Source organism: Homalodisca vitripennis, chromosome 3 (assembly GCF_021130785.1).
Source record: "Homalodisca vitripennis isolate AUS2020 chromosome 3, UT_GWSS_2.1, whole genome shotgun sequence".
Lineage (NCBI taxonomy): Eukaryota > Metazoa > Arthropoda > Insecta > Hemiptera > Cicadellidae > Homalodisca > Homalodisca vitripennis.
The window spans coordinates 68,439,690-68,465,925 of NC_060209.1; the positions used below are offsets into that span (position 1 = coordinate 68,439,690).

At 33.3% G+C, this 26,236-nt stretch overlaps 1 protein-coding gene across 3 annotated transcripts in view; it reads left to right on the forward strand.

The window, feature by feature from the left end:
* Positions 1 to 685: 685 nt before the first annotated feature.
* LOC124357029 (structure-specific endonuclease subunit SLX4) overlaps positions 686 to 26,236 on the forward strand; it is a 34,575-nt gene continuing 9,024 nt past the window's right edge. For 2 of the 3 annotated variants that reach the window (XR_006921915.1, XM_046808400.1), the window contains exons 1-6: positions 686 to 1,000; positions 9,505 to 9,834; positions 12,231 to 12,912; positions 19,749 to 19,944; positions 21,774 to 21,961; positions 23,898 to 24,053. Coding sequence is in view for 2 of the 3 variants with exons in the window: in XM_046808400.1 (XP_046664356.1) it covers positions 9,713 to 9,834; positions 12,231 to 12,912; positions 19,749 to 19,944; positions 21,774 to 21,961; positions 23,898 to 24,053 (1,344 nt within the window). In the remaining variant the exon portion in view is untranslated. The remainder of the gene's footprint in view (positions 1,001 to 9,504; positions 9,835 to 12,230; positions 12,913 to 19,748; positions 19,945 to 21,773; positions 21,962 to 23,897; positions 24,054 to 26,236) is intronic. The other variant, XM_046808399.1, reaches the window with a different exon arrangement.

The following is a 26,236-nucleotide window of genomic DNA, read 5'->3' on the forward strand; positions in this document are numbered from 1 at the left end:
CGGTAAGCGTCAGGAGAAGACGGAAAAAGTTGAATTCTGTTTTGATTAAGACACTTATAGGAGTATTCAGTTTTACTTACTCTAGACTCTAGGGCTTTGATCATCGGTGAAACATTTTTCACTCCTGGAAAAATATGGGAGGTGCTTAGAATAATTTATTAGGTTGTTAGTGACGATATCTTCATCCATCGAATTTTCTTTGTTAGAGGATAGAAATTCATAGCTATTTGTCGAGTAGCTTTACTGCAATGGCGCTTGAGGCCATGGTCTGGCGAAGAAGTAATATTTTTTTAGTGTTTCTTGGCTTATCTGTTTGCCAATTATCTAATTCGTTATCCGAAATGTAACAATCCGATGATTTGTACTGACTTATTCTAATACGTTAGAGTTCTTCCCAAATGAGGAAATGTAATAATCATGTTCATGAGCGTTCTGTTCCATAATGGAAGAAAGATAAACACACAAGTCCTTAACCTAAAAAAAAAAATAATCGGAATATATCAAACCAAGGAATGTTCACAATTGAAACTAAACTAACGCACTGACTTTACATGATTAATTCATCCCGCTTTAACAAATCAAAACACAAATATATACAATATAAATAAAAGCAAACAAGTAATTAAATGATTTTTCCCAGAGAAAAATTAAAGTTTATGTATATTAATTAATTGTCAGTATTTGTAATGTTATTTGCAGTGAGACTTTTTTTCTTCATGGTTACATAGCACAACTACAGAGTCAAGGTCAACAGAAACAGTGACGAATTATTAAAATTATTTACACTTGTTATTGATATTGAATGATCGGTTATCGGTATAACTTTTGTTTTATGAAGACACAAAACTATATCACAAAGTTTGAAGTAAATTTTGATGGGTTTTCCAAAAGAACTTTTCAGCAGAGTGAGACGTACTAAGGGAACTAAAGTATTTAGTGTGGTAAAATACTATGCTTTTGGAGGATTGGTTCTAGGTACTCTCATTGGAATTGGGATGAGGTTTGTAATTCATTAATTTTTTAGTTTTACTGATAATTCAATTAGCCTTAGCCAAGGTCTATGGTGCCATTACAATATCAATAAACTAAAACAGCATAACCTACTGAAGAAAGATTTACATGCTGTATATGGAGCTTCTATTGGTTACTAAAGATTTACATGTTAGATGAATGAAGGTATAATGGAAATTAAAATAACACATATTTATGCTAAATTGTAGTAGTTTATAAGGGTAGGGTAGGATAAGCGGACGTGGTTTTTTGTATCGAAGAATGTAATCATCGATACCTAATATTCACATCTCAAATCCTAGACTATTAATCGATATAAAAGTATCTATAGTCCTCAATAACGATGTTTTAAATTAAAATGTGGATTTAATATTTACAGTGATGAAAAAAATTATTATAAGCAAAATTAGGAAAACTGAAGACGACCATATTTGTTCCTTTCACAGTTACAGTTGTTCTTTCACACAAATTTCACATAATGGATTTTTCGGTACGAGTCCAACATGTTGACACCACGTTAAACATGTCTTATCATCTTTAAAAGCAATTTCGTGTAGTTTTCTAAAATTGACTGCCATTTTTAATAATCAAATGGGTACTTTGGGATTATACCGATCACACCAGTATGAAGAACACAAAAATATAAACTTATAGAAACAAACATGATAGAACGAAAAAACAACTGTTTAATTACAAACTTGCAAGCATTTCCAGGTATTGTGATCGGTGTTGTTGTCGGTGTTATCTTATCTTTCTCGAGAATCTCGATTACGGCAGGCCGCGCGGCATCACATGATTTGCACAGTACAAATTGCCTTTCCATTACAATTCAATTTATATTTCTGATCAGCCTCTCTAGAATTTGATATTTTACTGATCTGGTACTATCTCGAGGGATGTTTTTCTTTCGTCGACATCAGCGCGGGGCAGCACCGCCGAAGCCCACGCTGATGGCCGGAGGCACTCGCATTTTGGGTGGCGGAGTGTGATCAAGAATAAAAACAAGTTTTGAGTATTTTTTTCAATAAAGAGTTTGGTTTTAGGTTGGTAATGTTTGTTTCTGTTGAATTTTTGTGTTTGAAGAAATGTAGAGGTAAAACACGGAAGTACAACAAAGCGACGCACCAGCTGAACGGGCGGCGAGACTCTGCAATCACGTTATCTACTAGACCTCTGTCTGAGGATGGGGAGGGGTTTGCGATAATACAATTCCTGTTTTATATTGACGAAATATTGTTCTACGCTAATCTAGTAATCCGTAGAAGCGAAATGTCAAATAACGATTCATGTCTGGGTGTGGTCGGTATAATCCCAAAGTACCATCAAATGTTACTTATATATAAAATTGAAATATTACCTTACGTGTATTATTTGAAAGTGTTTACAGCTGTTGATATAGATTATTTAAGTTATTTGTTCAAAATAATTAATCAGTATCGATTGATTGGTATCAATTTACATTAACGTGACCATGTTCATTTTTTTTTTTCCTGAAAACTACAATTTTTCCTGAAAACAATATTGATGAAAAAATTCGTCGGCAACAAAAATCAAAGGAGCTATGATTTTTTTAAATCCTCTGAAAACTCCGTTTTTGACAGTTTCCTATAACTCCGCGTCTGCTCAAACTCAGTATAGCCAGATTTTAAAAACCAATTATAATACCAACAACGAGAAATTATCGTACTTTCATATAAAATAATCGTACCAAACACATTTAATGAAAAAGTATGTTATGTTCGTATAATAAATTATGTTATAATTAACTTTTGGTTTGTTACTTGTATAAATTTGTCAAAAATCTTTCATGGTACGATAACTACCCATCGTGTATCTTACCGGAGCATAAAATCAATGAAATTATCGTACCTTTACGATAATTATCGTACCTCTGGCAACACTATCCATATTTGACAGTTTGGTAATACTCCGCGCCTTCTCAAATAAAGAAGGGATGCCATTTTGAACTACCGTTGTTCCTCCACGTCTCTTCATAACCTCCTAGTTCAGTAGTGGTAATGGCACACCTTTGTGTTGGATGTTCGGTATCTCACGTGGAAGCAATTCGTAAAGACGAGTCTGACTAATACGTTAATCCTGTCAACGATGCCTGCCCGCTGCGCACTGCTTGCTCTTTTAGAAAAAAATTAACTCGAGCTTGCAAAAGTCGAATCCCAGATCACGTGATGCCCCTGCTCCTTAACGCAATAATGTCCGAAAGGCATAAATATAATACAATAATATACTTTCCCCCCAGTTCATATGCACCTGTGATAATAACACTTGGCTATAAATGCCCAACCCATGAAAAAAAGTCCATTTTCCATGGTCACGCTAATGTAAATAAATACCGATTGATTATATCGGTGGTTATGATCAAGTAATATCGTTTGCCAATTTCGATATAAAGAACCGGGTCCGCGTATCGTACCCTACCCGTTTATAACACTCACTGTAGCTGCAGTATAATAAGCCTACACAATGACAATTGAATTAACTATTGATTAGAAATATCTAAACTATTGAATTTAAAAACATTTGACCTATGGATATTTATAATTAATATTTGCCAGCTGTTTGTATTTTACAACATAACAATATTGTTTAAAATTAAGTAAATTCAAACAAAGTAAAATCATCTGTGTAGTGAATTATACTGGTGTGGAATGGTTTTATGCGCTGAGAAATTTTTTACTGGGCTACCAATGAGTTCAAAATCTTAGATCTTAGGATGACACATATAGGCCCCTACCATGTAAAAGTACACAATATACCTACCCCAAAATATGACGTAATACACCTGGTTTTATGCGCTGAGTTTTTTTTTATTAGGCTAACAATAAGTTTGTATTCTTCAAGTTTTTCAGGTAGGCGGTTCAAACTTTAAGTTATTTAAAAATATATACAAAACGGCTCCAGGATGAGGCATTAGAAATATCTAATGGATAATTTTATTCCCTGATTTGATTGTGGTGGTTGTATGGTATATGAGGCACAAGTAAAGTGGCGATGTAAATGTGAACTAGCCTATTTGAGTCACAAGCTATCAGACATATTAAACTTCAAAATAGTAAAAATTACCTATATATTAGTCTACACTGTTTGTTTCTTACATTTTATAAATACACTAGCATAAATAGTTTTTTATTCATCATTGAATTATTACCTTTTTAGATACCGTACAGTATGTTAAATGTGATATAATGACTGGAGTGGCAAAAGATGGGTTTTGCATTAATAACCTTTTGCTATAATTCTCATGAACAAAAAATATAAGGTTTCAAGGGGTAAATAACAAAGATTAATTATCTCTTTAATGTTATCGAACATTAAAAGTGGAACTACTTTTCCCATGCGGAGTAATATTTCCTTGTTCTATATCTGTGCTGGGCATCATGTGGCCTTCTTGTGAACGTGAGACACACTTGTATTGGTTCCTGCTGACATCAGCCAATGCACCATCTTTGATACGTCAAACAACATAATGCTCAAATCAAGGGAATTTTTGACCCAAATGTGTTTTAAAACATGTTTGTGTTGATTTAAACCTTCTGAGAGTAAAATTTTTTATCGGCTTTACCTAAGTGCCTCCCGCCACAACGCGGGGTATGGCAGCACCACAGTGCTGCCCTGAGGACCAGAGCTGCAGGTAAGGGGGGGCAGGGGGGGTCGTTTGCCCCGGGCGGCAAAATTGTAGGGGTGGCAAAATTATAAAAGACTGAGTCGTTGCATTGCAACTACTGTTTACGCATTTAGTTAGGCACCTGCTCAATTTGAAGGTACAAACCGCCAGACTACCTCAGCAACACCGCCCTGAGCAATAAAATTAGACAACAAAAATCCTTTTTTAAGTTCACTGATTCTCTATCCTGTCAGGATAAGTTACAAAAGTTTTACTCTTGTGTTCAAATTCATATAAATTGTTGCTAGTAAATGTAATAGTAAAATATCAAAATGCTGATGTTTGATGAAACTTGAAATATTTCATGCATATGTATAGTTTAAGAATAAAATTTAAAAATAATAATTTGGATTTAATTCTTTGAGTTCCTTGAATTTTTTTTATCCTTAAATATAACCATACTTTAAATTTGCCTTAACATTCAAATTATTTTTCTTCACAAGAAGCTGAGAAACCTCTCATTACAATTAGTCCTAACAGGATATTTACGCTTTCTTACGCAGTGACAGGATATTGTATGTGTAAGGGAGGCTCTGTATCAGACTTTCCAGTCAAAGCGGGTAGAGCCAGCACTCCCTTATGTGTAGTCTGGTATGTCTGACATTTAACGCAGTCATCTACCGCAGTCAACTAGACCTGTCGATCTATCCTTGCACCCCATTATATCATGGTTAATGATGTGCTGCTTCTGGACATTCACAGAATTGTCCTTATTAAGTGATATGTTTACTGTATCCAGGGTGGGTTCAGAATCAGAATCAGGGTTGAATCGAAAGGTTTATACCAACCAGAAGTGAACCCTCCTGGAGACATGTACGTTGATATATTGTATACTTTTAATTTTTTTAAAGTGATTTGATGGCTCAGCGTTAGTGAAGCCATCTCGAGGAGTTGGAAAATATGTATTTCTCTTTATTTGTCTGTCTATCTGTCCGCACGATGTCTTGAAAACTAACTGACCTATAAGGGTATACCCCCTAGTTTCAAGGGTGAAATTTTACGTGTAAATTAATTTTAATATTAGCAACACTGAGTTCGATAATGGTGTTTGTCACTCCATGAGATTTGGCTGAGCATTAGCAATTATTTTTACATTAGTCGTATACATGGGTAACCATGATGGCAACGAGCAAATAGAAGAATAAATACATTTGCAAACTAACTGTGTGTGCAATAATTTGAGATTTTAGTAAGTGACGTGTATTCAAAGAGTAAAACGAAAATATAATAGACCGTTATGTCAAAAATCGGTAACAGTGTTTGGTACTTTGGGATTATACCGACCACACCCAGACATGAATCGTTATTTCACATTTCGTTTCTACTGATTACTAGATTAGCGTAGAACAATATTTCGTCAATATAAAACAGGAATTGTCTTATCGCAAACCCCTCCCCATCCTCAGACAGAGGTCAAAGTCGAGCGTCTAGTAGATAACGTGATTGCAGAGTCTCGCCGCCCGTTCAGCTGGTGCATCGCTTTGTTGTACTTCCGTGTTTTACCTCTACATTTCTCCAAACACAAAAATTCAACAAAAACAAACATTTACCAAACTAAACTCTTTATTAAAAAAACACTAAAAACTTGTTTTTATTCTTGATCACATTCCGCCACCCAAAATGCGAGTGCCTCCGGCCATCAGCGCGGGCTTTGGCAGCACCTTCGGTGCTGCCCCGCGCTGATGTCGACGAAAGAAAAACATCCCTCGAGATAGTACCTATCAGTAAAATATCAAATTCTAGAGGGGCTAATCAGAAATATAAATTGAATTGTAATGGAAAGGCAATTATATACCGTGCAAATCACGTGATGCCGCGCGGTCTGCCGTAATCAGGATTCTCGAGAAAGATAAGATAACAGCGACAACACTAACGATCACAATACCTGGAAATGCTTGTAAGTTTGTAATTTTGTAATTGAAGAGTTGTTTTTTCGTTCTATCATGTTTGTTTCTATAAATTTCTATTTTTGTGTTCTTCATACTAGTGTGGTCGGTATAATCCCAAAGTACCCAGTGTTTCATTTCAAAGTACTCTTGCCTTGTAGTACCATCACTAACTCACCCAAACTTTTATTATTTTAACACTGCTCTAAAATCTGTCATAGGCTTACTAATAAAAAATGTAAATGCATCATGTGGCAAGATATAAGAAAGATTTTAGCTCTAGACTTTAAACTTTGAATTACTCTTCATTTCTACATGGACAAGATTGGGTTCTATTATAGTGCCAAAAATGTCTCAGTAGGCTGACACAATTTATCTTTACTCTGAAGGGGGGATGAAAAGATTTACTGTACGACTACGTCTATCAGTCTATAGGACATATAAAGACATAATGAGCTATATAGATTCAAAATCATGTATGCGGCGTTAGCGAAGAATGTTACGTTCCACGAGAATGTACTCTTACCTTGTAATTATATAGCTTTTAGCGATATTAGCACCAGTTTTAATTCATTGAAAGATGTAAATTGTCAGTTTTATATTTGAATGGTTCTCAAACAGTGTCATAGCCACCGGGAAGATATCGAGATAGCGAAAGAAATTTAAATAAAAAGTTGAACAATAAAAACTCAGCATTATGAGTTTGGCCACTTTTCGTTTGTTATAATTTTATAAATAAAAATGAATTGTTAAATGTGTTTCTAAGCGCTAATATAGAAAACAATCGGGCTAATTCGGCCAATTATGTTTTACAATATTCTTTGGAGTCCGATAAAGGTTTTTATGGAGAGAAAATCGGAAAAGAATTTTGGAATACTTTAGAATTTGGAGTAATAATTATAATATTTACGAAAAACAATCTAAATTTAACTAACAGTAAACACCTTTAGCTGAAGCTTAACAAACAGACAGAAACATGTGTTTACACTTAAATTTTAGAAAATACTAACTACACAATAGTATTATGCAGAATTGAAAGGCAAAGTTACTATCTAATTTGTATTACAGATTTCACGTGTGACCAATTAAACTATCTAATGTATGTAAGGAGATACTATTTAAATGTTATTATAAATGCCACATTAATGAAAAAAGCTGTGAATGTTTGCACGTGAAGTACTCGAAACTGTTTGGTTCCTTCGACTTAGTATATTTTATTTTTACTGTAATTTCAGGAAAAACAGGAGAATGGATACAAATATTCCTCAACGACTCATTCTTTTTTAGACTACAGTCTGAAAAAAAAACAAAAATTCTACCTCGCAATGATTATTTAGATATTTGAAATGAACATAGTTGAAACAATTGTATTTTATATCCCTAATACCGGAAGAAGAACACAAGCGACAAAAGTAGTCTTTTTTATGCATAAATTGTATTGATTGGGGTAAAAAAATCAAAATAAAATATATTACCAGAAGTATTGTAGACCAGAAATAGACGCTTTTCATATAAGTTATCTTTCGAAACTTACATGTGTACACGTTTTCTTGATCAGTGCTATACTGTAATACTGAAAATTATACAAGAAGTGAATTTAAGCGGCTGGAATAGATACATTTAACCGCAGTAACTTTTCATTCTTACGTAATTATATTTATTTTCTTTGTCATAATAAAAGGGCAAAACCAATTATGGCATTTGAAGTATCTTAGACCAGAAATAGATTACAAGGATCAGTAGTAGACGTTTTGACAAAAGTAGGGCTTGAAAACCAACATATGTATATATTTTCTTTATAAGGACAAGGCAAACTTAACTGTGGTGTTGTATTAGACTGTATGAACAGTGGGAATAGACACTTTTTGATCGTTCGTTGCTAAAAAGGCCGTAGACCATCTTTTAACTCCTTCATAGAGGTATATATATATATATATATATATATATATATATATATATATATATATATATATATATTTTCTTAGTGGGACAATAAGAAAAACTCAAGATAAACAATGGTGATGTCTTTCAACGGATGTAATTTAAAAGGCCCAGAAGTATATGTTTTTGAGCAAGGCAGGTTTCTGAGACCTGTTTGTATTTCCTTGATTGGGATATTAGGAAAGGGACTCAACTGTGGCATCAGAAATGTAATTTAATTAAATCACAAATATATACACATTTTCGACACTCGCAAAAACAGAAATAAGCCACTACAAATTTTATTTCACTTTTAAATACCTTAACCACGGGCATTAAAATAATAATTACCAGATATATGCCTAAATTTGATTGAAAAAATTGTCATAAGTCTCCATCATATTATATCATAAATGATTTCACTAAGAAGGACACTCTTAGGTTTTGAAAATGGCATGCGAAGCCAAAAAGTAGTTCCACTTTTAATGTTCTAAAATTGAATATTTGTAATTTTCATACCCTGCAAACCTTGTTTTGTAAACATAAGTTTAATAAATAGAAAAAAACTAACATAACTATAACTACCTAATTTCATATGTATGTACAATCTACTTAAAAACCACCTGGTTTACCAGAGTGATTAGAGCAAGCACAAACCTGTAGATGTACATAACAAGCATATATCCTGGGGGTCCAGAGTGATTAGAGCAAGTATAAACCATGTGACTGCACATAACAAGCATAAATCCTTGCATATGTAATGATGGCAAACATCAGGAAACGTTTTATCCTTTCATGTTTCTGTTGTGACACATAACAATATGAAAAGTCCTGTTATTCATTTAATAATAAAAAAAGGTAAATTTAATTAAATACTAGGCTTAAATTTTGATAAACAGCTTAATTAGTAAAGTAAACAAATAGTGTTCTTTGGCCATAAAAACAGGTGAAGAGGAAAGCTGAGCGTTTCTTCGTAAATGTCATTACTTTTTTTGTGGTTTTCAGATATACTGCTCTATTTGAAGAATTTAGAAGAGAATACAGTGAAGGACTCTATGATAACACACCAGAGTATGAGAGGAAAAAGTTATATTTATCACTTGGTATTCCAATACCCCAGACATCGGAACAATTGAAGAAAGATAAAGAATTTTATAGAGGTACACATGAACCTATCGTAAAAACCTAAGCTTACTTACTTACCTCGGTGAAGATGTCACAGATTGGGAAGAAAGAAAAGAGTTTGTCAACGAAAAGTAATGTGAACAAAAAGAAAACAAATAGTGTTTGTAGTAAAGAGTCTTCTAGTAATTTTGACAGCTTCTTCAGTTTAAGGTAAGATTAGAATACATATTCATGTATAATAATTAGTTCAGTATTTTGTCTTAATAGGTTACTAATGTTATTATCACAAGGAAGATATTCCTTCTATCTTAGATATGTTTTTTCTAAAAGTCAAGTCTGGCCTGTATTTTCCACAAATAAGTCTAGGACACACACTGAGAGTCAACTAAATGAGGGCACCACCAAAAAGCAATTTTCTTTTTTGTGTGATTAACATTTTTATATTAAGTACTTAATCAAGGAATTTTTTTAATTGCTTATGGATCTTAGGGTTAGGTATTGACACTAGATAAACTAATATGTTTTGTTATGTCAAAATTTTTCATGTCATAGCCTACTTGTGTGATGTAACTTCTGTGCATTATACTGGCAAGCAGACAGGTATCAAATTGTCCAATCCGATTTCAAGTTTATGAGATTCATTAAAAATGGAAATCTTGTATCATGTACTGGCCTCTTATTTGTCTTTAATAGTTCAGTAGTCATATGATCTGTGTTTGTCAGTATTATCTGCAAGTATTGTATGCCCGCTGCATGACCTCGGTCAGTGCTGAATCATCTAATGTTGCATGTGTGATACTGTGTTTTTTTTTTACCTGGACGCAATACTGTGAATTAGTTCCATAAATAATAACCCAAATCATTGTGTTTTCAGAGTGACTTTGGAATATGTTGCTAGTTTAGGTTTTTTCATAAATAAAATATGAAATATTGGCATAAACAGAAATGTGTGTTAATTAATTAGTAAGTGTATGTTTGTCACGTGTTGTTTTAAAATCAGGAACTGATGATTAGTAGGTGTAATCAAATGTATAAACTCAACCTAATTATGTCAGTGAACCTCTTTTTCAGAGTGAACAGGTTTATTAAAAAAATTATTTCAGTCGTTTAACTATCATTTAACATTAAAAACCGCGTTACTTTCTGATTAAATGGAGGCCACCTATTCAAGGCATGCTGTGGCTGATGTTGTTAGGTGATTTAGGTTTACTAACCTTACCGTTAGTATTTATTGTGTAACTGCCCACCGAAAGTTACTATATCCTGTTTATTATCGGTGGCCTCTGTTTAATCAGAAAGTACCAAAACCGGTAAGACAAGAAGTATATATTTTTAACGCTTTTTATCTCGTCCATTGGTGAAATTGTATTCCTTTTTCTTGAGCATTGTTGGTCCCATAACATGAATGACGAAAAAAATCATCATTTCAACAAAAACAAAACCAAATTTTGTGATCCTCTAACAGTGAGAGAGTGATGAAAGTTTGGATGAAGGAAATACAATCGTAGCAGACTGTAGACTTTAGGACGCGAGTAGGTACTTTTTCCTATTCCGATTCAGCTTGAAGGCAACATAAGTAAATGTAATTATTGGGTGATTTCAGCAGGTACTACAATAGTAAGTGGCTGTTGAAAAACCTTACAATGAATAGAGAGAATAATGAGTGATTCTCACATTGCCACTTTGTTATATATGTTGACCCTGACAGCTTATATCCAAATCATTAAGTGGCACTTCTGTAAGGTTAGGGCTAGTTTTCAATTTTACAAATTGGCTACCAATATGAACGTACAAAAACTTCAAAGGGCAAACAATATTTCATTAATTCACAAATAGTTTTTTGTCTCAGATTTTAAGATCATATACAAATAAGTGGCAAAAATTTGCTTTTATTACATGTTGATGCTTTGAATCATTTTATTGGGAAGAAAAACAGAAATGTGGATTAAATATTTAGATTAAAAAGCAGTGGGATCTGATACACGTAGCAGTCAATGCTCAAGCCTAACAGACGGGAGTGTTTCAGAATTATTGTGTTGATGGTTTAAGATGTCATAGTATTTTTTTTCACTTTACGTACAGTTGCTGTATGAGTGAAACATCATCCTGTTTTAATTGGAATCAAAGGGAATAATTTCAACAAGGCATTACATGGCTTCAAAATTCTGTTTTCAGCTAACATTACAATTGTTTGTAACATATAAATATAATTGTAATTATCTATTTTAAATTCAAGCTACTATTTGAAAATGTTTCAATAGCTGTGATTATTGAAATAAATAGTTTATACATGATTATAATAAAATAATTATATATAAAATAGTGGTCAGAGACAAATTTGTAGCACTAAAATTTAACCCTTAATGATTTCAGTATGTCGTTAGAAATATTAATGTACAATTATATATTTACCAATACCATTTGTTATTTTTTTTGTAGGTTGCCACTCTTTGCTATCTCATGATGATGAACTTGAGAAGAAATCAAATGACAAATATAATCTGAGTTGTAATTTAGTTGTGTCAAGTTCAAGTTGTACATACTTCTGAAATATAGTAGTTGAAAGTTAAATCGTGTTTTAATTTATTTCCCTTTTTTATTTTCAGTTTGGCAAACAAGAAAGAGAATAAAGATGATTCTTTGCTGGGTTCAGAATGTCACATGAAAGATATATCTTATCAGCATAATGAATCAGATTTGTTCAAATTCCCTTCAAAATCAAAAGCAACAGGTAAAAATGATGTGGTTTCTGAAACAAGTTTTGAAAGCAAAGCTTCTGAATCAGACAATGCCTTTCAAGAAGAAACTAAAGTAGATACTTCATTGGAACTTCATCTCCTGGGCACCAAACCAAACATATTTAATGATACAACATTAACTTCTAGTGATCATGAAGAGTCAAATAAAGAATGTATAAAGTCTGATTCATTTGAAATTACAATTGAAAAAGGAAATTCAGAACTAAACAATCTGGATGAAGAAGTTCCTATATCAAGAGCAAAAGTGTGTCGAAATCCTCCCACTGTAGAAGATAAGAAATATGTAACAAACAAGGATGGAAGTGAAGTTACAAATCAGTGCCCAATATGCTTGAAAACTGTCACCAAATACTTGAGCCATATGAAATCATGTGCTGCCAAGAACAAACTCAGTACGCAACAGTTGCTTTCTGCGCTCAAACTTCATAAAAAACAACTTGCTGAAAGAAAGGAGCTGGGACTGGGTCTTCCTATACAGAGTTACAGAGCAAAGGTTTCTCCAAAGAGATCTAGAGCTAATGATAAAAAGGTGAGTGAGTCAATTTGAAAGTAATTTAATCAATTTTGATCCAAAATAGGTCCTGAGTTATTTTCTCCATTTTTTTTATTTATGTGTAGAAAGAGATATAGCCTACTACAAATTACTCTTAATTGACGTAGCTGTATATACATCAGTAAAAAATTGAGTTACTAAGTGGTTTAATATCCCAGGAAGGTTTAGTCTGACTGGTTCTTCCAAATTGAACGTACATGATATACAGGTATTTACATATGGGAACCCCATGGATCATCATCTTTATTCATCATTAAGCATTATATATGCAATAGATGTTCTCAAAAATGTATAATATATAAAAAATACACTGAATTATGTGTTATGTCATTATTATTTACAATGTAAAATTAGAGAACATCCTAACAAAACCATATGGAATACCCTTACCAACAATAACACTTTATAATGACTTAGCCTTAAACAGATCAAAACAGTGAAACAACTTATAATAAACATAAAAAAACTGCATAAAAATTTGACCATAATATTACATTAAAATAAATAATAAGATATATAACAGGATAAAATAACATGAAAGGTTAAAACTAAAGAAGATAGGTACATTAAAACTTAGTTAAAATTAACAAGTTCATAACCTAATTTGTAAGAGAGATTTAATAGTTACGTGATATATAATAAGTACTAAAATAAATAAATCGACACAATACACAACAAGAATGCTTAAAACTAACAAAGAAACCAGTCTGACAGGCACATTTAAAAATTTGTGTATACTGTAAAAAGGATTTAAAACCAACTACTTAAAAAGTTTGTGGGTTTTATGGATGTATAGGAGCAGCACCTCATTAACAGAATGGGATAAGAAGGTTTATTGATAGGTCTAGGTTACAGCGGAGAATAACTGTTGGAATGGGTAGAGCTCCCTTAGTCCTAAAGCCTCATGCTCGACTGAACATGGAGTACTATTTTTTTTTACCATTGTCTCCTATTTGCTTTGACTGGAAGAAGCTGAAATAGAGGCTTTCTTTCTAGTGACATGACGGATTTAGTGCCCGCTATTCTTCGTCATGGAAACTCAATAGGCGGCGGCCTCTGTCATTGGCGTTACTCATTCTTAATACCCTATCCCTCCGGAAGCAAGGGTAAAGGTTCTGTTTAGATCTAAATGCAATGAGGAGTTTTATAAATTCTTAAACTAAGGGAAGAAAAAAGGCACACTAGTCCTACAGTGCCAGGGGTAGGGGTATATTGTAGATACTCTTGGTGCTTGACATTTTATAAGTACAGTATGAGATTTTTGTAAACTTATTACCAGAGTAGAAATATCTATTTCAAATGTTCTATCTCTTTTATTAATGACAATTATAACAAAATTATTATTATTTTTCCTTCGAATTTCTTAAAACTGGTGACCTTGTTAGCATTGCAGTAAAAGCTTTAGTGAATATATTAAACTCAGAAATTAACTTGTAATAAACTTTTATTTTATAGAATTAAGTAGAATACAAGATATTGTTTTAAAATATAACATGCCAATCTTAGAAGGAAACTCATTCAAATAATGTAAGAGATTTTGGAATTACATGAAAAATAAATAATGTCACATGCTTCGCTGATAATATGAATTTATATACTGAAATATTTTCTATTCAGGATGTTGTTCTCCTTCAAGAAAACCTTGGTGTAGTCGAAGCTTGGTGTCAAACAAACATTACAGCTCTAAACTTGAATAAATATATATGTATATTTTTCCACCATAGAGCCTCATCATTGTTATAGTTATACCATTGGAGGTACGATTTTAACAAGAAAGATGAAAGTAAGACCTTGGAGTTTTGTTTTTCTCGGATCTCTGTTGGGATGTGCGCATACTTAGTGTCAGCAATAAGGCTCTTCTTCATAACTTTATGTTGCTCTATCATGTCTCCAAAACATTAAAGAAAAAGAAATCTTTTCAAACAGCTACAAAAGCCACATAATAGCATCATATCCCTATCAATTAAACATTTACATTAGTTTTGACATAGTATATATATAAAACACTTTTATATATAGCTTTATTTAGAAGTCTATGTAACCTGTTGAGGAGTACTGACGGCTATAACCATCAACCTATCTAGAGTCTACTACAGTGGCCCACCCAGGAATCTTCTTTGGGGGTGTCTGGAAAATCAGAGGTCAAGAGTATAGAATGGGCCTCCCCTGCAAAATTTTTGAAATATTAGATTCTAAAATCTTTATTTTATAGTACTTCTCAACTTGTAAAAAAAGAGCAAAAATCAGATCAGAATGCATAAAGTTTATAGTAGTAAAACCACTGTATCAGTAATCACCTGTAGCTTATAAAGGGATAAATAAAATCTTTTATAACAAATACAGTTGATATAAAGTATTTTGAACTAAAACAAAATTAGTTAAGTTTAAGGCATAGATAAAAAAACAAAGCTAAATGTTGATGTATACTCTCGGCTCACAAAGTATAGATACCTGAGTTTGAATGTTGACCACAAACTAACTAATAGACCTACAATAACGGGAGTTACATTAAAGTTTGTTTATTTCGACATATAAAACAATTAATTTACCAACATTAACTTCCAGTTTGTAAGTCAATAACATCGAAAAAGGATATAGTTTTTTGATGCTTTTAAACCAAAAACTCAGAAAATTGTGTTCCAAATTTTTATACAAGATATATAAAAGTGTACTGTAATTGAGTGTGTAGTTTTAGAATTATATGAAATAAAGTTTTTATAAAATTCGTATCACAACTTTTAATCTTGACCGGGTAGTCTAGAAAATTTGGCATTGTATCATTATTCATTATCTTAGAAATTTAATTTTATAAACTATTATTTAAAGCATTTAATTTTCAACACACATTAAATTGAGCAGGTTTTATTTATTTAGCACGGACGGCACCTATTCATTTGCACGTGCAGACTGCACAGGACAGTATTGCCCCATAGTGCCAACAGAAGAGAACAGACTAACTCAATACATATTTGCTACAGAGCTTGGCAACTCACTCACCTACTGTAACAACTGTTCACAGCTATTGTAACAGATTGTTAATAAGAGGTCTGGCTGAACCGTTACCACAAACCGATAGTACCCAGCATAGATTACTGTTACATGTATGTACTTTTATGATATACGAGGGGGTACCCAAAAGTAACCGGAATTGTATTTCTGGCAGCCGGCAGCGTGTAGTACACATTCCTGCCGCTAGGCGTGTGTCGCGCAACCCATTGCGAGCTCAGTGACCCCAGTTCCGTTGTCCTAGTGCATTCTGTTCGTTCGTAGTGACTGTTTTCGCTAACCCTGTTTTGTTCTTGTTTCGTTTTTTGTCATGGCAAGTTTAAGTGAACAACGTGCAGCTGTGAAATTTTGTTTTTACTTGGTAAAAATGCTGCAGAAACTATTTCAATGTTGAATACAGCTTACAAAGATGATGCTATGGGGAAAACTCAGGTCTACGAGTGGTTCACTCGATTTAAAAATGGCGACATGTCAATTGAAGACAAACCTCGTTCTGGACATCCATCAACCTCTCGAACGGACGAAAATGTTGAGAAAATTCGTGAACTTGTGCTCACCGACCGTCGACAGACAATTGAGGAACTATCAGAGAGTAGTGGGTTAACTTGGAGCTCGGTTCAGCGAATTTTAACAGGAGATTTAGGACTGAAAAGGGTTGCTGCCAAATTTGTTCTTCGACTTCTGACTGACCATCAAAAGGCACATCGAGTTGAAACTTGCCGCCTTCTGAAAGAACATCTCGAAAATGATCCCGATTTTCTGGAAAAGGTAATTACTGGTGATGAGTCATGGTGCTATGGTTATGACCCAGAAATGAAGCAACAGTCAAGCCAATGGAAGTTGCCATCTTCACCTCGTCCAAAAAAATGTCGGCAAGTCAAATCAAACATCAAAACCATGTTGATTTGCTTTTTTGATGCGAAAGGCATTGTTCATTCTGAGTTTGTTCCTCCAGGTCAGACTGTCAACCAAACATTTTATTTGGAGATTTTAAGAAGATTGCGCAACAGTTTTCGCCAGAAAAGACCCGATTTGTGGCAGACTGGAGACTGGTTCTTCCACCACGACAACGCACCGGCACACACAGCCATCTCAGTTAGGCAGTTTTTAGCCAAAAACGGCATGGTTCCGCTGCCCCACGCACCTTACTCGCCTGACCTCGCTCCATGCGACTTTTTTTTATTTCCACACATGAAAAGAGGCTTGAAAGGTCAACGATTTGACAGCGTTGAAGAGGTTAAGAAAAAAACGAAGCTCGAGCTTGCAGCCATTTCTAAAGATGACTACAAAACATGTTTTGATCAATGGAAATACCGTTGGGACAAGTGTATTAGTTGTAATGGAGATTATTTTGAAGGAGATAAGGTCGTATTGTAAAAAATTTGATAATATATAATTTTTATAAAATAATTCCGGTTTTTTTTTGGGTACCCCCTCGTAGATACTTTACATAGCAAACCGAAAGTACCCAGCACAGATTACTGTTACAGGTAATTTTATGATATAGATACTTTACATAGCACTTCATCACTTTTCCTGGTACAAAATACTCTTACTTGTTTAGCAGTAACAATAATTGAAACACGTAGCTGTACTATTTTAGGAGGACTATGTAATTATATTATTCTAAATCAGTACGAGTAAATTTTGTACTTGGTTATTGGGAGTAACAGGTATAGCTACAAGCCACAAAAAATTGTAAAAATTGTATTTTCATTGTTGTTTTGCCAGTGAAATTCAAAGTGTAATAATTTTGTACATGGGTGCATGCAAATTGTTACTTCACATTTAGTGTGGGCCTACTAAAATGCAGTTTCTTTTCTTTCACGCTCATTCCGTGTTGAATTTGACCACATAAAGTAGTGTTTCTTCGGTCCTTTTCCTTTGGTGGTAAAGGGCACAGGAAATGACAACAGACAAGCGTAGCAGCTGTTGGACTCCATCCACCTGAAGTAGAACAGCTGCTTTCTTTTCTCTTAGTGTAACGTGTATTTCTAATATTTGTCTGACAATGTTTATTCAGAAGTCATGATAGGACAATTGGCGACAAAGCTTTGATTATTATTTGTTAGGAGCCAGCACCTTACAGCAATAATTACTTTACACATTTCACAGTCAAAATAGTACATAAGAACGCCAATATAAATTGTAAACAGCTGTAATATTGATTATTTGAACAAGCCCATGATGGACATTTAAAACCGTGTCATTACTCTTTTAGGATCAAATGACTATAACCGACAGTACTCTTTTGGAACCACTTTTACTACTGCTCAGCAGGTTAAATTTAGTGATAACAAATTGAAACTCTTTACAGATGGCCATAAAAGTAACAGTATTGAGACAAAAAATCCAAAACACTGTAGTGGCAACCCTACAACAACTATTTTTTAACTGTCTCTCAAACACACTCAGACTACCTTCAATCTTCAAAGCGAGTTGAAGAGCCTAGAACCATTGCTCATTAACTGTCTCGTAGAAAGTAGTTTTATGTTTTGGAATTGTGATATTGTTATTTGTACAGAGATTGTAGGTGTTATTAATCTGGAGATTACAGAAAAAGTGCATGTTTTCTTTAACAAAGAGAACTAATCTCTGTATATAGATTGAAGGAAATATCACTAAGCTGTTTTCATGGAAATATGATTTACAAGAACACCTGCGTAAAAGATGAAAAATCTCAAGCAACCCTTTTTTGAAGCTTACAACATCAGTTCTGTTCCATTTATGTACCCCGAGATTTCTACACCATAGCTAAGATAGGTGTAAATTAATCCATAATACACTGCTAACAAATGTTTGGTCTCCAGAGTTGAAGAAAGTGTTTTCGTAACAAAAACTCTTGAACTTGGCGGTTTACATACTATTCAATGTGACCATTGAATCTTAAACTTTTGTCAATATAATTTCCAAGAAATGTTCTAAAAGGAGATGGATAGACAAGTGAATCACCAACAAAACAGAGAAGGGACAAGCACAATCTGTATTTTATATAGATTTAAAATATATGAAATTTAGTTAAATTTTTTTATGATCTTTTGCATGATGCTGTTGAGAAAACCATTGAAGTAAGATATTTGATTATATATTTTTCTTCAAGTTCTGGCCAATCATCAGATGTCAGTAATAGAAGTATCCAGAAACACAACTTACCCCCTCATTTGATACTTGAAAAGGAAGGTCATTAATGAATTAATCACGCACACATTTATAAGCCTACTTAGATCGTTAATAAATGGTAGGACCTTTACATAAATGACCAATTTGGAGTAACTGGACAATTTTATTTGAACTTCTTTATAAATATCACTGCAACAATAAGCGAATAATACTTGTAAAATGTAATTAGCTCCACTACTAGGTTTAAAAATTGTAAAGGCAGTCGCAGGACTGACTGACAGAAGTGACCTTATTATATTCAGCCTTATAACGGGCTGTGAATAATATATATCTTAGAAAAATTGCGTTTGTCTAGTTATTGACTGCTGGTAGTTTCAGTAAAACAGTTTTAAATCGCATGTTAGTTCAGATCAGAGGTTAATATAATGGTTTGTTTATGTTTCGGTAAAGCTGTCATTCTACTTTGAAAGCATGTGAAAACCATAAACATGCATAACGTTCCATGACGTGAAACTAAAGTATTTTCCCCATGCGAAATATACATCTATACCTACTAAAGAAGTAGTCACTTCAATGATTCCCAGGAAAGATTATCTGTAAGGATCCATTACTTTACTTACAACTAAGTTATTTAATAATTTATTATGGAGAGGCATTTGAGAGAGGAACGCTGGTTGTGGCTATAGGGACCAGTGGATTCGAGCTTACAGCTGGCACTGGCCTTGTCAGCATCGCTGCATTCGGCGGAGGAGAATGAGCTGATCCAGGAGGCTGAAGCTCTGAAGGAGGCGGGGCTCTCTGAGGAGGCTGAACAGAAGCTCAGTACCTTAGAGAAATATGGGTTTGCTACATCATTGCCTCCTGTAGCCAGAATTGCTCAAGGTGAGATGAGTGAAACGTAGAAAAACTATTTTCCTCATAGTTAGATCTAAAGGCCACTGTGTAGGAGTTTAAGTTGAATATGTTATATAGCAAAGTGTTGCATAAATAAGATGACCCAAAATTATGAAGAAGCCATTAAAACTAATTAGTGTTAAAACGTATGTGTCAGCAAATTTAATAATATTTTTACTTCCTTGATAAACCAAAGTTTTGTTGTTTCCGTGGAATGTGCTGTTTACTTCAATGTTACTTTTACCTCTATATATCAAAGTTTTAATGTAAATAGTCTCAATATATAGAATTTTCTACCTTAATTTGGCATACTGTTAACTATTTACTGAAGTCTCAGTTTATCAGCCAAACAAACCATATTTTTCATGTTGAGACTTGAAACCATCACTACCAACTCTGTTTCTGTTGTCACCAATGGTGAATTACCACTGCACCCTCAGTTTGATTTGGATGTTACTGTGATTCAAGCGATCCAGTCCATATCAATTTTAGACAATGGATTGGACAATGTAACTTTCACAGATAGACAAACTACAATTTTTAGATTTTTGAAGATGAGTGAATCTTTGCAAACTCTAACTTTTACGCAACCCTAAATTTCAGTAGCATATGACACTTAACATATACAGTATGTAGTATTGTACTTTGCATACCTATTGTATTAATTTATATTTGCAATTATTATTTCTCATTCCCATTTATACTGTATCACTGTACATTTCGTTATTATTAATATGTTTAAATTTATGTACTATACTTGTTATAGTTTCTTACTACACATTTCTTGATAAAGTACTGTATTCATAAGCATGCCTATATTATTACTGTAGTTGTTGAGGACCTCTACATATCAAAATCTGAGGATTTAAACATGATATAATGAATGAGAGAACAACAATTGTAAACCCTTATATATCAAAGTCTGCTCCAAACTGTCTTGATATACCAATTAATATTGTATTTCCCTTTTGGTATTCAATATATCCAGGTACACTGTAACACTCATGCATTTATTTTAAATTGGCACCATGTTGAAAATGATGATAGTTTCCTGTAACATTTTTTCTAAAAATTTTCCACATATGAAATTTCACAAACACATTTTTTCTATTTTGATAAATTTTCAGTATATCATTATGTACTGAAACACATGTGTTAAATGTTCACATGTTTATTCTAAAAATACATATACACAAACACGATAAACCGTAGTAAATGAATGCATTACATGAATTGGAGTAAATGAACAATATATGATATGAATTCCTGAAAATGAATAATATATGATATGAATTGGAGTAAATGTACAAATACATGATGTGAATTTGAGTACATGCAATACACAAAATGAATTGAAGTAGATTATCAATACATGATATGAATTGGAGTAAATAAATTAGAGATAAGCTGTATTAACAGCAATGCATGCTGTATGCTCTAAGCAATATTTGTCATAAGGTTTAATCTTTTAAATTTTGTGGCACACTATTTGTAAATGCTCCTTGCACCAACTAACAAAAGGAAAAGTATTAAAATCTCTAATAATGAAATAAAATTTTAGTTTTACTTCTTTGCAATCTGATTTACATTTCCTGTGGATAATTGTGTTTATGTACATTTTGGTGTGGCAGGAAGAGCCAGTGTTTCATATTAATTCATTTACTAATCAGAGGGTGGTCTTAATTTAAAAAAAAGGGAATAATGGAACTAAGAAGATGGTGAAAGCAACTCCAGCAAATTTGTTTTTCTAATAAAAAAAGTTATGCTAGTAATTTTCAGAGTGTTCTACTGACTGTATTTTTAAAACTTGCTTCCAGGCAGTTCCAAATCCATGGTCATGGCTCCGACTCTGCTGCAGAAGAGAACCAGAGAAGACAGAGAGAGAATAGTTACAGAAAAAGTTGCAATAGTTTTGATAAACGAAGATGAAAATGTCTCTTTAGATGAGTTTACTACAAAGGAGCTAGTAATCAAATCAAATCAACTTAGAAAAGTTTGGGATAAAGTAAGTTCAGCAATTTATTAAGTTTTGCTTTGTTCATTGGTACTTTTTGTACATATCAAGTTTGTCAGTGTATCATGCTATTTTTGCTAACCCTCAGTTACTCATTATTATGGGGTTAGATCTTCATTACGGTTTTTAATCCTCTATTCAGTTTTAAATATGCAATTTTTTTCATGAGCAAATAACTTATGAATCATTATAATATCAAAGACATATGCATACCTAATAATTATATCCTTTATGCCCTTTAATTAATTTATAATTATTTTTTATATAACAGTAGTTAATTATAGTTTGTCCATCCTTTTTATCACCCTCTCATAATTCCCAATAATCTTTTTTTTACTCATTCCAATCATATGAAATTATTATTTGAATTAGTTGTGATGACTACATATTTTAACATCGCTTAATATTTTACTTTTATTTAATGTTGTGTGGAATCTGTTTCTACGTACAGTAATACGCTAATACTTGTGACAGTCTTATGTAGCAAAATCTTACATTAATATAAATACAGCAATAAATAGTAGTGTCACCAAAGTGTTGTAATTAACCACTTAATTATAATTATGATCATAATGTAGTTATGGTGGGCAAGATTGATATAATGTGAATGTTGAGTTTAGCTCTAGTTCACCTTCCGGGAATCTGACGCAATCATAGACTTGACTTCAGGAAACTGGAGTCGTGTTCATCTGAAGAGATCCAAAAAGGTTGGTGACTAAGAGGCTTAACAAACTATTTGCATCGTTTCAAAATCAGAATCACCTAGACTACAAAATAAAAGAATGAAGAAAATAAAGAACACTAAAAAAAGTCAAATACCTCTTCCCCTAGATTAGACTGTAATCTAGGTGTCTCTGATGTCACAACTACGTAAAGAGTTCATTTTTATCTCTTCAGATGAACATCACTCCAAGTTCCAGGAGTCAAGTCTGTGACAGTGTTAGATTATAGATACTAGTTTCCTTTGAGGTTGAGTAGTAGAGAGGGCTTGACAACCCTAACTCCGCCTCTTTTATAAAGTTATTTTTCATTTCATATTTTAAGATTTTGCTTTACTTATCTGAAAGCTAAGGACAACCCACGTTAGGAAATTAGAGAACCCATATAATTGTTTTACTGTAATGAAAGAGTTTAGTATCCCATTTTCTGATATAAGCTCCCTTATTATACATCCATTGCCTGTTCATGTTAAATATTTTGTGAATTAATAAATAAAAAATCACAACAGCTTATTGTATTAAATATTGTTGTTTATTAATTGTATTTTAAAGATTGATTTCTTTCATTCATGTTATGAGTAATATATCATGTATATGATATGGAAATATATGCCATGGATTATATAAAAGTGATATTGTTAATTAGTCGGGTGATTTTTAGAAAATGTCATTAGTATTACCCGTAGACTGTGGAAACTAAAAGATCTTTGGTTATTGTGGATACACTTTGAACCATTAAGTTTAGTTAGTTATACTGGAATGTGGAAGATGACATGCTGTAGGGCAAGAAATATGACTGCTTTCTTGGCTTCATTCAAGTGTACTCATTCAAATAAACTATTGCCCTATATTCCAGAAAATTATGCGGGCATTTTGAAATGGTCAATAAACAAGTTGTCTTTATTTTGAAACAAGACGTCATTAGAGGGATGAGAACACTGATATCTGAATTATCTTATAGCAAAGATTTGAATAATTTTACAAGTTGCAAATTCGGTCTCTTTTAATTTTGCAAGTACAAATTTAGAGGAATTAATTGGTTTCTTTTTTGGGTGGAATAGGACTTTTTTTAAAGTCAAATGTGGATATTTTTCTAATATCTTATTTTAGTAAGTCCACTTCTGAAATTATTAAGAAAACTTTCGTTCTCTTCTTGTATAATTTTCTTAACTGACCAGAATTAAATATATGAATGTTACTCTGTGCAGGATAGTCAATTATGGACCAAAGCACATTGTGGAGCAGATGAACAACGACAGGCTTTCTACGTTCAGAAGTTGTCCGAGTTTGTCACCCCTAGCAAGTCCGAGGTGGGGGAGAACTTAAAGAGGTTATCTCAACTTCCGGGGCGATTGAATACGCCGGTATGTAGAACTATTAATTGACATGGTAGAGTGAAACTGCAAATGAGTATGTACAGTGGCCAAGTGGTGGTTTTGTTCATAAATTTAACAAACTTACATGATTTAAAATGTAATAAAGTATATCAATCAAATCAAAGAATTCTTTATTGTTAATTTCTTCAAGAAATAACATGGCATCAAGCTTAAAATGCAATACATTATAAAAGTTAAATTATACATTACAAAGTTGAGTCTTGCTTTACAAAGTCTTGTTTGAGTCCTTTACTAAGTCAAAATATTCATTCAGGGTGTAGAAGGGTCGCTGCACCAGCCAGTCTTTGAGTTGATTTTTGAGTTGCCTTCCAGTAAGATTCTTCAGATCCAGAGGGAGTGAGTTGTAGATCTTGCGTCCAATGTAAGAGGGTTTCTTACTGTATTTAGTGGTGTGATGTGCTGGTAGAATATAATCTTTAGTTCTACGAGTGTTGTAGTAGTGTACATCACTTCCTCTTGCAAAGTCTGTTTGGTGTGTGTACTTAACTCCCCAATTATGTACTTAACAAAAAATTCCATGAACTAATTGCTATTTTATTACGCAGCTGTACAAATTTGGGTACTCCATACGATAAAATTGTTTTGTAAATGTGTTATGTGTTTGTAAAATTTACTGTGACATATTGTGTTGTTTATTGTATTTTGAATGAATAAATTTTAAATTATAGTAACATAGTTATGTTTAAAAATAATATAAATAAATAGAAGTATCCTAGAGTACAATAAATTATGAGAATCATAAAACAAAATGCTTTAAAAAGCAGAGGACACTTCAAGTGCAAGTGATGTCAAGAAAGTAACAGACATGTTGAAATAAAAAATTAACAAAGAGAAAATAACAATTTTTATTATTTACATTTTCAAGGTAAACTCTTAGGCTATTTTTGTACATAATTGCCATTCCAATTAAGACATTTATGTTAAAACGGTTCAAGCTTTTCAATGCCCTCTCTGTAGAAATCTGCCACGTAGGAGTTCAACCACTGGTTTACACCGGCATGCAGTTCAGCGTTAGTGTCAAATCGTTGTGTAGTGAGCCACGTCTGGGAAGAGGTGGTAGTCACTCGGAACAAAATCCGGGCTGTACGGTGGATGGTTGAAAACTTCGCATCCAAAATAATCCAAGAGCTTGAGTACAATTGGCCATGTGTGGACGAGCGTAATTGTGGAAAAACAAAACTTTGTATAAAGCACTAAAGTTTCTGAGTGTTTGGCCGTACCTCTCTAAATTTGGCCACATTCCAAAAAATCAATGAGAACCACACCCTGAACATCCCAAAACAAAGTTCCTATGATTTTTCTTGCTGACAGTGTTTTTTGACATTTCCTTGGTCTTTTGGGTGAATGTTTGTGTCCATTGACTGCCTTTGCTTAACAGTTGATGTGCTTTAGCCAAATCTTGTCCCCAGTTGCAATACAATCGATGATTTGGTTTCCAATTTTGTTGTAGTCTTCCAAAGATGTAAATGCTTCAGCAAGTCTCTGTATTTTTTGGTCTTCCATTAGGATATTTCGAACCCACCTGGCACAAAATTTGTGGTAACCAAGTTTACCAACAGCAATTTCATGAACTAAACTCCATGAAATTTTTAGGGGAAATGTTCTGTGAATTCCGTAATCGTGAAATGGTGATTTTCACAAATTGTTTTATCACCACCAATTTATCCTCACTCACAAGACCAGGCCTACCACTGTGATGCTCTTGATAAACACTGGTTATTCATTTTAAAAATCAATACATGACTGCCTCACTCGGCTTTCACTCATTAATCCTTGACCGTACATCACAAATCTGGTGATAAATTTCAATTGGTTTGTGATTTTACCAACAAAAACCTGATCACAGATCGCACTTTACAACTGGCGGGATTTTCAGGTGCAGCACTCATTTCAACACTCCACTGTTTCCAAAGTACAATAGGCATGATGTATCTTACCACGGCTGGTTGTGTACTGAGTGTAGGAACACTCTGACACCAAGATGATGGTGCTAATCCTACCCATTTTTATGCCATGTCAAAACATATGTTACTTTCTGAACAGCCCCCGTATTTATATTTATATATATATATATATATATATTAAGTATCCAGAATTAATTCACTTTCGCAAGATAATACTGTGACAAAAACCTAACAACCCACTTCATC